Raw genomic sequence first — 15,451 nt, 5'->3', positions numbered from 1 at the left:
CCGGCAGGCAAGGCAGTTTTGACAGGAGCAGCAGGAATAAAAGGCCCACTCATCGGACTCTGGGACCAAAACAAACCAAGGAGGAAAGTGTGAGAATGCCCAACTAACAAATTAACTAAAGGATGTTTACAATATACTTGTGATCAATATGATACATATAAATATTTCATCTTCTGGTCCTAAGTTTCCTTCAAGTATAAATTTGGTAACAGTACCACCTAGTCTTCCTACCTTCACAGCAGCTAACATGAAATTGAAAAACTACAATGTTTTGAACTCTCAGGAAAAACCTGCTGCACATTTTTGCCATCAGGAGCAAACATGATCATGAACAAACAACAGACACTCCAGTCACTTACTTAGTTCAGAAGTTCTCAAGCAAGAACATTCTCTTATTTAAGGCCCTTTCATCAATGTAATTAGCTCTTTCTGGATCAAAAATGCTGCTAAGGCTTGTGTGGCAAGTACAACTTCATCTATCATTTCCATGGATAAACTATGTCAAGAACAAGTATAATAGTTTTAAGAGGTTGTTCCAAAAAGGAAAAGATAGATATATTAGAGAAAACAAGCACTTCTAAAAGCAAAACTTTCACTAATAACAGCTAATATTTACTGACTGCTTACTTAATCCTTGCAACTCTGGGATATAATGATTATGCCATTTTATATACAAGGAAAACTAGAGCCTGGATAGATTAAGTTCTCTGCCAAGATCACACAGCTCAAAAATGGGGAAGCATCATGGACCCTGCCAGTCTCTCTCCAAACCCATACTCTTAACCATTCTGCTATATTGCTTCCCAATTACGAGAGAATGTGGCTCAAAGCTGCAGAACTATAGCTCTGCCTAAATGTAAGGTAAAATAATTATGACTAGGGGACCACAAACAGAATTGAGTTCATAAGCCCATTCTTGGTTTCACCCTGTACAACCGCTTTCAGTGCTCACAGCCCACAGGTAAAGAGACTGGGCAATGGTTCGAGGCTGTTTTCTCTGGCATGGGTACACTATGAGAGGCCCACAGAGGAGGACCTGCCATAAATCCATTACCATGCTTTCATCACTCCTTCCCCTGCCTATAAGAAGGGTACATAATCTAAATGAGGTGGCTATTTATTCTTTTTCTAAAATTCTACTTTCCTAGCTTGAGAAATATATACCAGCATTTATAATCCTTTCATTTAGAAAGCTCACATACCTCTTGGCCTAGAACACCTGTATATGATATATTTCTTCTAAGATTAGCAAATCAGTTCCAATCATTTAGACGAGTGTGGTATGCCAGCCCTAATCCATGAGAACTTTAACACTGCAAAGCCCAGGACACGTAAACTATGATTCTGGCCGGCTATCTGTTTTTGTAAATCAAGTTATTAGAACATAGTCATGCTCATCCATTTCCTCGTGTAGCGATGGCTTTTCCGCTACAGCAAGAATGCAGTACTTATGGCAGAAACTGTATGGCCCACGAAGCCTAAAATATTTATCTTCCAGCCTTTCGTGAAAAGCTCAACAACTTGTGCTCTAAAGTAGTATTTGGTGGCAAAAGTTATAAAATTGTAAACTTTAGGATAAATATACACATGTACACACTTTTTCCAAAGTATTCAGGTAGTTCGATGGTGAGAACACAGGAAGAAACACCTCGAATTCCAGTTGCTTCTGAATAATACCACCACCTTTCCCCCCGTCCCTGCCCCAATTTCTCCTAATTCAACGGTCTCATATTTCATATCCAGGCATCCTACCTGTCCAGTGCTAGCTGGAGGCTGCACTTGTGTTATCGGGTATTGTGTTGGCACAGGTGGAACTCCAGTGGGTAATGCTGGCAAGACTCCAGGTGCCAAAGAAACAGCTGGTGGCACTATACTTGGTACTCCGTAAGGAGGTTGAACTGGCTGCTGAGGAGGGGGAACAACAGGGTAACCAGACTGATAGCCATTGGATGGATAATATGGTGGCTGAGGAGGGACACTACTTATAGCAGAGGGTTGTGTATAGCCTGAGGGGGAAGAAAAAAAGTGTTTAATCAGCTGCAGCAGAATGAGACATTTTAGCTGAATATTAAACTTAATCTCTAGGGAAGAAAACTACTGAGGCACAAATGGCTTTCCAAATTACCCTAAGTTAAAGTGAATATTATTAGTGCCCTGGCACAGTTACTTTAACTTCAAGTATCTTACTTTATTCATTAATATCACTACCAAAATATTTTTTTACCACTTCAAGACATACACACCTGGTAAAGGTACAGCAGTATTAATCTGATTCACAAATCTAGAGTATTCAGCATGAACCTGAAAAGTGAAGGGAAGACAAATCAATATGGAACACTCTATTCACTTAGTGTATATATAAGGATATATAATTCTAGGATCAAAGCAAATTAGAAGCCAAAACATTTCTATCAATGTTTCAATCAAATTTATTAGACTTGTTTAATCTAAATTTGGGGGCCTCCCAGGTAATTCAGTGGTAAAGAATTCACCTGCCAATGCAGAAGACATGGGTTAGATTCCCTGGGTCAGAAAGATTCCCTGAAGGAAGAAATGGCAACCTACTCCAGTATTCTTGCTGGCAGAATCCCACGGACAGAGGAGTCTGGTGGGCTGCAGTCCATGGGATCACCAAGGGTCAGACACAACTGAGCACACACACACTTTTAATTCTAATGAGGCACACCAATAAATTACTAACACAGGTTTGGGGAACAAGAGACATAGACCATCAGGAGCACCCTAAGTGAAGTGAAAGTCGCTCAGTCATGTCTGACTCTTTGCAACCCCATGGACTATGGGAATTCTCCAGGCCAGGATACTGGAGTGGGTAGCCTTTCCCTTCTCCAGGGGATCTTCCCCAACCCAGGGATCGAACTGGGGTCTGCAGCATTAGGGAAGCAATTTGAGGGGAGCATCCTAAGCCCCCACCCCAACTGACCCAATTCTAGGGTAGAAAATCATTCACAGAGCCACAGAAATTAAGCAGTTAAGATATTTCTAAGTTTTCTGCTTAACTGTAGAGAAACCATTCATTCTTTTATAATAAATAAAAGAATTACCAATAAGGGTAATTCGCTCTCAAGGAGCTCATGGTTTAATGAAGGTTTATTACCTCTTCCATCCAGTTCTTCATTGTAAGGATCTTACTAAGTCCAACTTTGTTGCTACTTAGTAACAACAAAGAAAAAGATGAGGAACTGGTCAAGGAAGTTATATGAGACAAGGGTTGGTAAATCACGTTACCTTACAAAAGCAAAGGAAATAACAGCTTCATCCTGAGACACCTGATACCAAATTCCTTAAATTACCAAATAATGCAAGATTGAACATATTCAACCCCTCGAACCTGATTTCCTTTAGGTGCTATAAAAAAACCTACAGTTTAACTTCTGGTTATTTGATTATAGAATAAACAGAATGGACAAAGCAGCCCAAAGGATACTGCAAAGGATGACTGGCTTCCAACTGTGATAACTCAACCCACCTCATCTAAAGCTAATATTAAATTTGGAATTCAGATCATAAACAACCTGACCAGGATTAATAGTGGTATTTAAATAACTGACAACACTCAGACTGTATGATACTATATAGTGGAAATGTCATACTGAAATAGCTCCTGAAGAAGAAATGCAAGTCAATAGTGACCCTGGCTAGGGGAGTCTGACTTCCTTACAGAGAGTATCAGTTGCTGGAATAATGCAGTAGTTTGAAGTGTTGTTTCAACCCCCTACCAAATTTATGTCTGCCAAAGAACACTGGAATATGACCTCATTTGGAAACAAGGTCTTTACAGATGGAGATCGTTAAGTTGCAGTCATGCTGGATTAGAGTGGACCGTAAAATCCAATCTCCTCCTTCTTATGAGAGGAGATAAGAGAGACACAGGAAAAGCCAGGTGAAGATGGAGGCAGAGTCAGGCTGACACAAGGCAAAGAATGCCAAGGACTGCAGGTTAATTATTAACAAGCTAGTTGAGAGGAATGGAATGGATTCTCCCTCGGAGCCTTCAGAAGGAACCAAGCTTGCCCACACCTTGAATTTGGACTTCTGGCTTCCTGAACTATGAGAGAATAAAGGTCTGTTGTTTTAAGTCATCTGGTTTGTGGGAATTTGATATGGGAGGCCTAGGAAACTCATACAGGTAGAAAAATAGCTAAGACACAGTCCAAGATGGCAGTAGATCTTCTAAATGAGTTTCAGACAGATAAATATAACTTACTGTTTGCAAGAGATTCTCACAGAGCTTCTTGGCAGCAGCTAGGCCTTCTGGTTTGGGATGACTGTAAAGACGTAAGAACCAATAAATTTGAAAGAAAGAAAAAGACACAGAATTCTGCTTCCACTTTGTATGCTGTTTTATAAATGCAGTATAGTCAATGTAGCACAAATCTAAGTTTCTGAATATCACAAAACAGAAACACAAAAAGAGTCCTTAAGCCCTTCAAGATGTAACTAATATCATTACCATAAATGTTATGTTCTCCTTCTTTGAGTAACGGTATTTCTTGATACAAACAAAACCTATTTAAAGATCGCTAAAATTATTTTAAAATGTATTAATAGTGTCATAGGTTTAAATGAAAGTTATTTCAAGCTTACCGCAGCTCATTTAATGATCACAGACTCTTATAAAACCCAAAGATGTAAATACTAAAAAATCCAATCACACCTCTACTTCAGTTTTTATTAATTACAAAGCGATTACTGCTATTATTTACTTAAGTTCCTAATGCTACTACTTATTAAGCTCATATTCTCTTGCTCCTCTTGAGTCACTTCTGCCTGTACTGATCAGCTGACAAGTATCCAAATATCCTTGGCTCTATCCATCCATACCTGATGTAAATGTACATAGGTTCAAAAGCTTCTCGGCCAGATGCTGGCTCAATGCAGCCTGAGCCTTTCCCTCGTAGGAAGACTTTGGCACCTGTTTCAATCTGAATGTGCTGCAAATAGGTGCAGCCTGGACCTTCCACTTTCTCCTTGACATTAAAAGTGGGCACAGCATGTTCAAGACCCACGAATAATTTATCTTGAACATAATGCATCTGCAGAAGAACAGAATATCTCTAATTAAAACAGAATACATAAATAAATCCTAAAAATGAAAATTATTAGGCAAAATACTTTAATCCTCCAGATACTTTCAATCACTTCCAGAATAAAGACGCCCCACCCGCCCTGTAATTACTACCATGAACCTAAAAAATAAACCCTATCAAGTTGCTTAATTTAAACACAAACCACATATTCCACGTACATACCTACAACATTAACATCTAACTCTGTTCAGTGAAATCTACTTAAGAAGTGAAAACCCAAGATTCAATACTGAGTAAGTATATCCACTTACTGTATAAGAAATAGCAAAGACAGTCTCCTGTAAAACTGGAGTAGAATGTCGGGTCATACAGTCAACCCTGTGATATTCTATAACACACGGAGGGCTGCTCTCTCCAACCCTTTTTTTCTAGGAGGATTGTATCAGCAGAGTCTTGCTTCATCAGACTCAGCCTTCTTAGTCCTCCAGTTAAGTTTACTAATTTAAACCAAACCACTAACTTCAAAATGCACAGTATGTGTACTCTTTGATCTATCAGTCCCTTTTCTGTGTCAACCACAAACCGGCACTTGCCATGTATGCTTGCCATCTCCCTCTGCAAGGATTAAATCATGTGCTGCGGCCACTGCTGACCTTCAGTACCCTCTGAAAGGAGTTCAGGGTGGAAAACAGAAATGAGGCACTCTTGCGCTCCCAGAAAACTGGCAGGACAGGTCTTCAAATAGCTAGCTATTCTCAAGAGCTGATTCTATGAGTCTAATTTTTACATCTCCTTGTACCTAGAAAAGCACTAAAATCCTTCATGGTGATGACTATTTCTCGTGACTAGCAGAAGCTTTATGAAACCAGAAGAACTTCCTAAAAAATAAACATGCTTAATTACATGTACTCCCACTTTACCAAAATCACATATATACTGTCCTTCCCCTCTATCTCTCTGGAACAGTCTCTGAGAACGATTTGAGCCACTATCTCCCAGGCTACAGTTTTCATACTGGCCCAAATAAAACTTAACTCTCAACTCTCATGTTATGCATTTTTTTTTTAAAGTTGACATCTAGAATGTATCAGTATAAAGAGATGTGTGTTCAGATGTTCACTAACCTGAATGGTCCATTAATAGGATTATCAACAGGGTAAACTTTTAGGTTGGAACTTCAGGGTTTTATTTTTTTCTTCATACTCCCTATAGTATTTGGCATATATCATTTTTACAGAAATGATAACACTGTTAATGATCTCTCCATAAAACATACCCCTGACTGGAAGGGAGGCTTCTGGCTAACAGCTGGAGACAGTTGTGCAATGGGTGCTGGCTGGTGATAGACAGTGACTGTTGCACCATTAAAAGTTGGACTTGTCCCTGTTGCAGCTTTGACTACCCCATTGGTAATAATTTCTTTGATTCGGTTTACAGCTCCTAGGGAAAAACACAGACAGTAGGGTACTACATTAAAGAAATGAACAAACAGATAAACAACAATGATAAACACAGGCCAATCCTCAGTTACTTGTGTTTTTAATCCATTTTATGGACTACCCAAATATATTCATGAGCAGTTCATAAAGAAGAGTTAAAACAGCCACCAGGAACAAACAGTTTGCCAACTTATTACATGTAATACTTTGCTCCTCACAAAAAGCAGTATGTGAGTCAAAACAATTACTTACTGTCCACTAATTCCCGTGTCTGGCCCTGAACATGAAGATACAATGGACGATCCCTATAAAGAGAAATATTAAAATGATGATAGCAAGCTGGTCACAACCAAAGGTGTCAAATGGGTCACCAAACCTAATCTGGTATCACTCGAATGTTTCTAAATAAGTAAAGGAGACCATATACATGAAAATGCCTGTTGCTAGTTAAATTTCTAAGAACATGGTTTTATAGCTGGCAAATGAATACTTTGCTGGCTGCTTAAAGTAAATGGGGCCACACAGGGATCAAATATGCTCTTATAGGCTCATGAACATTAATCTCTAGTCTTCTGGATAACCCAATGTTTGAGAACAGAATTTCTTTCTGTTGGCCGTCTATTAAGTTATGGACAAAAGGGCTCTTGGCTATCCAACCTAATGTGCCAAGAGTGGTGGCATATATATATACATACATACACGCATATTTCTTTAAAGGTCCACACCCAACTGAGAAGCCTCTTTAGCCTCTAACATAACATGGGGTTACTTGGTGGTTCAGTGGTTAAGAATATGCCTGCCAATACAGAGGCCATGGGTTCAATCCCTGGTCTGGGAAGATGCCACACACTGCAGAGCAACGAAGCTGGTGGGCAGCAACTACTGAAGCCCACGCACGTAGAACCCACGTTCCGCAGCATGAGAAGCCACCACAATGAGAGGCCCACGCACCACAACAAAGAGTAGCTCCTGCTTGCTGCAACTGAAGTCCAACAAAGACCCAATACAGCCAAAAATAACAAATCAAAACCAGAAACTCACTTAAATTGCGATTATAACAATAAAGTGATCAACAACCATACTAATAAAAAGCTGTCAGCAAAATATAACTGTGTTTAAAGAAAAAAATGTTTAAAACAATAACCAGCACATATGCAAGGTTAAAATACAGTCTTAGCTTGAGGTAGAGAGCAAATTTTGCCTCCTAATTATATTAAGTTTAAGCCAATATGAAAAATGTTGCACTGCCTGAATACCTGCCCTCAAAAACTGGATAATGGAAGTAATGAAACTAAACTGAGATGAAACCTTTATATGGACAACTTACAACCTATAATTATCACAGTGGTAATAAGGAATCTGATAAAAGGAATTTTCTAAAAGGGAGAGTATAACAAAGTAGGAACCCACTTGTTGGGGGAAATATTTCCATAGAAAAAAACTTAGATATACAGTAAACATTAACAACTACTGTCTTCTCTCACAGTTTAGTCTAATTTATTTCCTCCAGTAAAAGCATTAATTGTCAAGTAAAAAACCAAACAGCAAGAGGAAAGAAACAGCTGCCAATACTTCTTACATCTGTTTCGAGATGTCTCAAATTCTGCTATAAAATGAGTGCGCGCACATGCGTGTGTGTATAGCTACTAACCAAGCAAGCATGTACACATATTCCCTACAAATGACTAATATGAAGCTACTGTGAGTCCTATATCCAACTCTTCCCCAAAGTATAGGATATGCATACTTACCCTGGTCCTACTTTGGCCTTCTCCTCAGTTGTCATGAACCTCCCTCGAGTTGACACTGCAGCCCCACTAAGTCGGCTGATCTAAAAAGCAAACAATGCATTAGATGATTGGGCAATTCACTGAGTTCAATGACAGGCGGCAGGATATAGATTTCCCCCATTCATTCACTCCATCAATACGTAGGAGTGAGTTCCCTCCTAGTATCTGAAATTTTAACTGAAGCTAACTCAAGGAATTCACCCCTATCTGTTTCTTTACTGTCACGAGTAAGTTCTTCCACAGTTAAACCTGATCCTGACTTTGCAGACCCAAAACCACTAATAAAAATCTGACTCCTGTTTGTGTTTAAAGGCCTTGTTTTTCTGACACTACATCCACCCACCACCTTCCCCACAGAGGCCCAACATCTCCATACCTCATCTTGAGTCTGTCCTCGGGTCAGCAAGTTCCTACATGTGAGAGGCACATCGTTGATCTCTACTTCAGCCACAACCAGGTCATCCTTGCTTTTATTGCTAGTTAGGCCTTTGCCAGGGGCCTGAAGCTGTAACAGGAGAAATTACATTAAAAAGTTCATATGACGAAATAATCTCTTTGCTGTTCAATTTAAAACTACACTTTCCCAAGTGCCACTAACTCCTTACCGATCCCCTCCACCTAGCAAACACACCTGGAAATATTCCTTGGTCATTCGTCATCAACAAAGTAAGAAAGCAAACAAAACCTCCATAAAATGACACCACATACAGTCAATTTACTTGAAGGCCATCATTAGATATCTTTGTAACCTTGGCCCTGTGTGCATTTTTATGACCATATGATTACAGAAACGCTATGGACTAAAAGCTGCAATCTCCAAAAGGAAAATTAAAGGCCAAGTTATGATGCTTTACTGCTCAATTAGATAGCTACAGGTGTAGTAAAATATAGGGCAGAGTCCATGCACAACCTACCTGAGCCCAACTACGCGCACACCCCATCCGTGTAGTAGAAAGCTGCCTGTGTGCCAACACTAGGTCACAACACAAAAAATTCTATTCCTACAGAAACCTCAGAAATCCTTCAATTGTATCCAGTTCACATCCCATTACTCTCTTAAGGAAGAACAAAGAGAATGAATGAAAAGACAAGTAAGATTCTAAAACCTGACTGTTCTCTCTCAATTTAAACTATGGGCAAATCCACAACAATGTAAAATCAACTACACTTTAATAAAAAGTAAAACAAAAAATGCTGTACGGCAGAAATTAGCATAACTTTGTAAATCAACTATAATTTTTTAAAGTTAATAAAATTTAAAAATTTTAAAAATAAACTACAGGGAATTCCCTGGTGGTCTAGTGGTTAGGATGCCAAGCTTTCTCTGCTGAGGGTCTGGGTTTAATCCCAGGTTGGGGAATTAAGATCCCACAAGCTACGTGACATGGCCCCCTAAAATAATTAAAATAAACTACAGGCAACTCCAGATAGCTGAATTTGAGTGTTATCTCAAAAACTTTAACCTCAAGATAGCCTTCCCCAACCCTTAGTTGCCATGGACAGCACAAAGAAAGTAAAATACAGATTATTTATTTGCACATTAGGGATTTTAAAAATGTGGAAGCACACTAAACTCCACAATCTCTCTTTTCCTTTACTGACTTTCAGAATGCATTTACACACCTTATCTCACTGAATCCTTATGCCTTTAAAGGTGCGTATCAGTGTTGTCCAACAGAACTCTGTTTTCCACTTGCCAGTCCAATATGGGTGTCACCATCCACACGTCGACTAATGTGGCTAACATAACCAAGGAACTAAATCCTGAAATTTACAACCAGTAACTGGGGATTCTAGGTTTCATATGTAGGTATTCTGATTCTAAATCCAGTATTTGTGCACCATGCTGCCTTCTGCTGGGTTCAATTACCATTTTAGAGATTACTTTTTTAAAAGAAAAAAATAAGTCTAAATGAGTAACGTCAATATTAATAATTTTAACATTCAAGCATCCATCTCCATCAATGTGCTTTTAGTATTTCCTTCTAGATTTTACAAAGAAACAATTGACTCACATGATCTCTTCAAACCAAAAAAATACAATGAATAACAAACTTCCAATTCACTACAAGTTTTCAACAAATCCACAGAACTCAAGCATTAAAACATCCACACAGCTTCTGGCCTACTGATAGATATTATCTATTGACAAACTGGAAGGCTGAGGAATTACATTTCCTTTCTCCCCCCAGCCCACCCAGCTTTACTGAAGTACCAACTGACAAAACTGTAAACATTTAAGGTGTACAATTTTACATTTTGATATAAATATATACACACACAGTGTGAAATAATTACCACCAAACACACTAATTAACATATCCATCACCACATGCATTGCGTTTTTAAGCAGAACTCTTCACAGGTACCAAGGAAGGCAATTTTAATTAAACCAAAATAATTGTTTTTCACATGAAAACTACAACGGAATGGGCTGTCTTGGAACAAACTGAATTCTCCAACTCCAAACAAAAGCTAAACACCCCGAGTCTGAGGTGACACTGAAGTCAGACATCTGCGTCTACCATTTACAGGTCTAAGACAAGTTAACTTTCCATTCATGAACCTAATGTTCCCGTATCTATAAACTGGTGACAATAATCCACTGCATACTTGTCGCAAGGTTGTTTTTCCCCCTGACCGCAAAGCTTGTATTCTAGCAATATAAACAGAACTGTGCTCCTTGTTCTGTAGGAAAATTCTTGCATTCTGCAGCAAGATAAAGGCTTCAAAGTTCAGACCCATTTCAGCTGTAAGCTTCTAATTTTAACAGGGATTTTATAAAACGACCAAATAATTTCCTAATTTGTATGAAAACAGCAAAACAACTCACATATCAATTAATCATTTTAGTTGATGTTTAACTGCACTTCAGTTAGGCAGTCATTAGATATCTGAATCTACAGCTTTTTAACTGGACACGACAATTTAAACCACGCGATTTATCTGAATTTCTCTTCTGACTTCAGGGAAAACGTACATGTTATCAAAAGACATACTACACCACTGCTTTAGATAATTATGACTTCCCTGGTGGCTCAGACAGTAAAGGATCTGCCTACAATGCGGGAGACCAGGGTTCAATCCCTGGGTCAGGAAGATCTCCTGGAGAAGGCAATGGCAACCCACTCCAGTATTCTTGTCATATACATAGAACTTAAGCTGAACTAAGTGAAATAAATTCAATCACACTGCCTCCTAAAAACAAATCACAAGATATTATCAAATACATTTCAAATATAAGTATCTTTAATTACTGTATCTCTGTTTTCTCTTTCATTCATCCAAATTATTGGGAGATTACAAAATAACCCCCATTAATACTGCAATTAGCAGAGTCCCCTCAACTTCAAATACCTTCTCAGCAGCATTCTGAGTTGGTTTCAGCTTTCCTTTGGCCATGAGCATGGCATTGATCTTGGCCGCCACAGCAGCAGCAGCATCCAAGGCTCCAGAGGGTGCAGCTGTGGAGCCCCCCGGGCTTCCCCCACTGCTGGTAACCTCCCCCCCTGGGGTCGCCGGTGGCAAAAACAGAATAGGGGCTGGAGCTGGTTGGTCCCATTTGCTGCGGCGCCTACGGAAGTAAAAGAAAAAATATTAGGCCCCATCAAAGCTTTCAGTTATATTTTTCTCCCCTTACGACACCTTAACACGCATTTACAATTTCGACTCTCCTATCAAAAATGGAATTACCGTCTCTCCTTAGAACTACTGCAACATTTCCCCAAATACTTCTTCCAACCTCGTTCCAGAATCTACTTCCTTTCTCCTCCGTCATCCCTATTAAGATTCCACTCTGTCCCATACGTCCTCGTTTCCGCCTCCCCCTTAGTTCGGCCTTCCCGAAGTCCCTGCTTTTCTCCTCTTTTTGATCCCCGCCAGCCTTTTCCAGGGACTCCAGGCCTGCTCACCACCCTTCGCCCCAAAGGTCCGGCCCTCCAGTATGTCCACTTCCCACCTCAGGGCCCTTCCACCCATACGCTGCTTCCCATGATCCCTCTGCCTCTCCTGCTCCCCACGCTCCCTGAGATGCCCTCTCCCGCGAAGCTTTACCCGCCGGCTCCAGGATGTGTCGCGCTCCCCGCGGACATGGCGACCGGGTCTGATCAACCACCCGCCAACTACTCCACTACCACCTTCCCGTCACTTCCGCCCCCAACGCCCTTACGCAGAGCCTCTTCCGGTCGTGAGGCAAAGCGGTTCCGGTGTAAACGTCTATTCCTATTGGACTCTGATTTCAAGGCATCTGGAGTTGTGGGAGCCTCTAGGGTTTGACCTTCCTGCTTGCGCCTTGCCCTTCAAAAAGATGGCTGTTAAACCTCATATTAAGGAAGAATTGGGGCAAGGAGAATTCATCTTTGCTGTGGGCAAGTTGGTAGCCTAGAAGACAATACGCATGAGTCAGGGAATTAAACAGGTTTTACCCCAAATTCACTAACATTCCTGTGGAGTCCCAGCCTGTGGCTTGGAAGTGTGCTTTCCCACGACTTTTACGAACTTTACGTTTCAGTTACATGTTTAGGAAAATGGAAACGATTCCTCCTCTCAAAGGTTATTCGAAGAATTTTTTTTTTTTTCTTCTTTTCTGTGCGCCTAGCCCCATTTTAAGAGCGAGGCATATAAATTATGACAAACCAGCCGCGGGTCCTCCCTTTCTGTTAGTTATAATGTGGCGGGGTAGGCACGCGGGCAATTACATAGAATAGGACTGTGTGATAAGCAAAGATGAAGAAGACAGAATGCTGAACTTGGTGGAGCTTACACGCAGGTATTTGAAAGAAACGGAAACTAAACTTCCAGGTGATGGTTGGAGGAGTGATCCAGCGTTTGTTATGAAACACCGTGTTGTGGATCTGCCTACTTACGGCTGGACTGGCCGAGTGCCGGGCGGGATCCGGAAAGCCCTTGGATACCGGCTGAGTTGATTCTGAAAGCCAGAGATTACCAGCATGTAGGGGATCTTAGAGCAGCAAGGAGTCTCTAGATTGAGTAAATGAAGTATAATGGTATTTTTCAAATACGTTTACATTGTGGTAGGATTGCTATTTAGTCGCGAAGTCGTGTCCAACCCTTTGTGACCCCATGGACTATAACCCACCAGGCTCCTCTGTCTCTGGGATTTCCCAGGCAAGAATACTGGAATGGGTTGCCATTTCCTTCTGCAGGGGATCTTCCCCACCGAGGAATAGAACCCACCTCTCCTGCGTTAGCAGGCGGGTTCTTTACCACTGAGCCACCAGGGAAGCCATCTCATAGGATTAATAGAATACAAATTCATTTGAAAGTCAAATAAATAGTGTTTTTCCTTCAGCATTTAATAAATGTCCTTTCCATACAAATGCCACCTTTATTATATATGAAATTATATGTGTCATATTTCTGCACTTTTCTATTGCATGAATCAATTTTTTCTTTTACTATAATGTTATAACAATTTTATGCCTACATTAATATCTGTTAGGGCAAGCCCATATTCCTACATTCCTTTGCTTACATTGTCAGGTGTGTTTTTACAAATGAATTTCAGATTTAAAAACGTTGTTTTCCCCTTGTGTTGTCTCCCCAAAACACAATGTTGGTAGGATTATGACTGAAATTACACTGTGTTTATTTTTTCCTTTTTTTTAAAAATTGAGCTATAATTTACATACTGTAAAAATTTACTCTTTTCGAAAGAGTATCTTACAGGTAAAATTCATTGTTTTTTAGTATATTCACAAAGTTCTTCAAGTATCACCATTATCTAATTTCAGATCATTTTCATTACCTACAAAGCAACTCTGCTTCCATAAGCAGTCACTTCCAATTTTCCCTTCTGGCCAGCTACTGGGAACCACTAATCTACATCCTGTCTCTGTGGATTTGCCTATTCTGGCACTTTATATAAATGGAATCACAGAATTTGTGACCATTTGTGTCTGGCTTTTTTCACTTAGTATAATGTTCTCACAATTCATCCATGTTGTAGCATGTGTCAGTACTTCATTCCTTTTTATGGTCGAATACTGTTCCATTGTATGGATATACCACCATTGTTTATCCACTCATCTGTTTATAGATATTCACATTTCTGTACCCCTTTGGAGAAAATCCTACTGAAATCCTTTGCCCATTTTAAAATTGGGTTATTTATCTTTTTATTGTTAAGTTGTAAGTGTTCATTATTTATTATAAATCCAAGTCCCTTCAGATATATGACTTGCAAACATTTTCCCCCATTCTATAGGTTGTCTTTTCACTTTTCTTGAGTTAGTTTTACTGATTTAAAAATCATCCATTTTACCTAGAATTTAAAATGTTTTGCATAAAATTTGATTAAAGGTCTCTTATTCTTTTAATCTCATTTGTATGACTATTTCTTTCTGTTCTTTTTTCTTTTCTTTTTATTTTCCCTATCCTTGCCAGGGTCTTGTCTATTTGTTCAACTTTTTGAAAAATCCATAATTTAGTTTTAATCATCAATATGTTCATCAATTCATTGATAGCAAATTAAAGGGTTTTTTTAAGTCTTTATTGAATTTGTTACAAACATTGCTTCTGTTTTATGTTCTGTTTCTTGGCCGTGAGGCATGTGGGATCAGGGATCAAACCCACACCCCCTGCATTGGAAATGCACCAGGGAAATCCCTAAAATTTTGTTTTTATTCATTATATTCTCCTTTTGGTAATATTTAATGTTTTTCCTAGTTCCTTAAGTCAAATGCTCAGTTTACTTATTTAAAATTCTTTTAGAATTTCCCCAAGAAAATTTCTTTGTTGATACAACCAAGTCTGATTTTCTACACTTCATTCAATCGCACTTTGTGATATTGCTAATTGAAAAAAAATCTCTCTAAAGTGAGAGAGGTTAGGCTGAGGTCATTTTTCCTTCCTGTTTGCTGCATGGTCAAAAAAAAAAAAAAAACGGTGGTACACATCCATACCTGCCTCCTGAGTATCTCCCTGATTCCGTTTATCAGCCCGAAATTGGAAAATGAGGACACTGGATCTTGCCATTCTGGCCTGATGTCCTCACCCACAGCAGTGGGAGTAATGATGGGGAAAAAGAAAAGATGGAGAGTGAGCTTTCACAGGGTCTCCAGTATATTCACCAGCACCCTTTGGGGTGTAACCTCCCTCAAGTGCTTCTGAATAATTTTTCCAAACAGATTTCCTATGAAGAAATCTGCTATCA

At 39.5% G+C, this 15,451-nt stretch overlaps 1 protein-coding gene across 1 annotated transcript in view; it reads right to left on the bottom strand.

The window, feature by feature from the left end:
- The window catches only part of KIAA0907 (KIAA0907 ortholog), a 17,422-nt gene extending 4,998 nt beyond the window's left edge, over positions 1 to 12,424 (bottom strand). The window contains exons 1-11 of the mRNA XM_010838265.1: positions 12,331 to 12,424; positions 11,635 to 11,851; positions 8,654 to 8,782; positions 8,239 to 8,318; positions 6,740 to 6,792; positions 6,325 to 6,488; positions 4,843 to 5,054; positions 4,226 to 4,286; positions 2,244 to 2,301; positions 1,753 to 2,006; positions 1 to 59 (exon numbers count right to left, since the gene is read on the bottom strand). Coding sequence (XP_010836567.1) covers positions 1 to 59; positions 1,753 to 2,006; positions 2,244 to 2,301; positions 4,226 to 4,286; positions 4,843 to 5,054; positions 6,325 to 6,488; positions 6,740 to 6,792; positions 8,239 to 8,318; positions 8,654 to 8,782; positions 11,635 to 11,851; positions 12,331 to 12,368 — 1,325 coding nt within the window. The 5' untranslated portion in view covers positions 12,369 to 12,424. The remainder of the gene's footprint in view (positions 60 to 1,752; positions 2,007 to 2,243; positions 2,302 to 4,225; positions 4,287 to 4,842; positions 5,055 to 6,324; positions 6,489 to 6,739; positions 6,793 to 8,238; positions 8,319 to 8,653; positions 8,783 to 11,634; positions 11,852 to 12,330) is intronic.
- Positions 12,425 to 15,451: the final 3,027 nt, after the last annotated feature.

Source organism: Bison bison, unplaced genomic scaffold, assembly GCF_000754665.1.
Source record: "Bison bison bison isolate TAMUID 2011002044 unplaced genomic scaffold, Bison_UMD1.0 scf7180017864093, whole genome shotgun sequence".
Classification (NCBI taxonomy): domain Eukaryota; kingdom Metazoa; phylum Chordata; class Mammalia; order Artiodactyla; family Bovidae; genus Bison; species Bison bison.
This window is presented reverse-complemented; position numbering and strand designations above follow the sequence as displayed.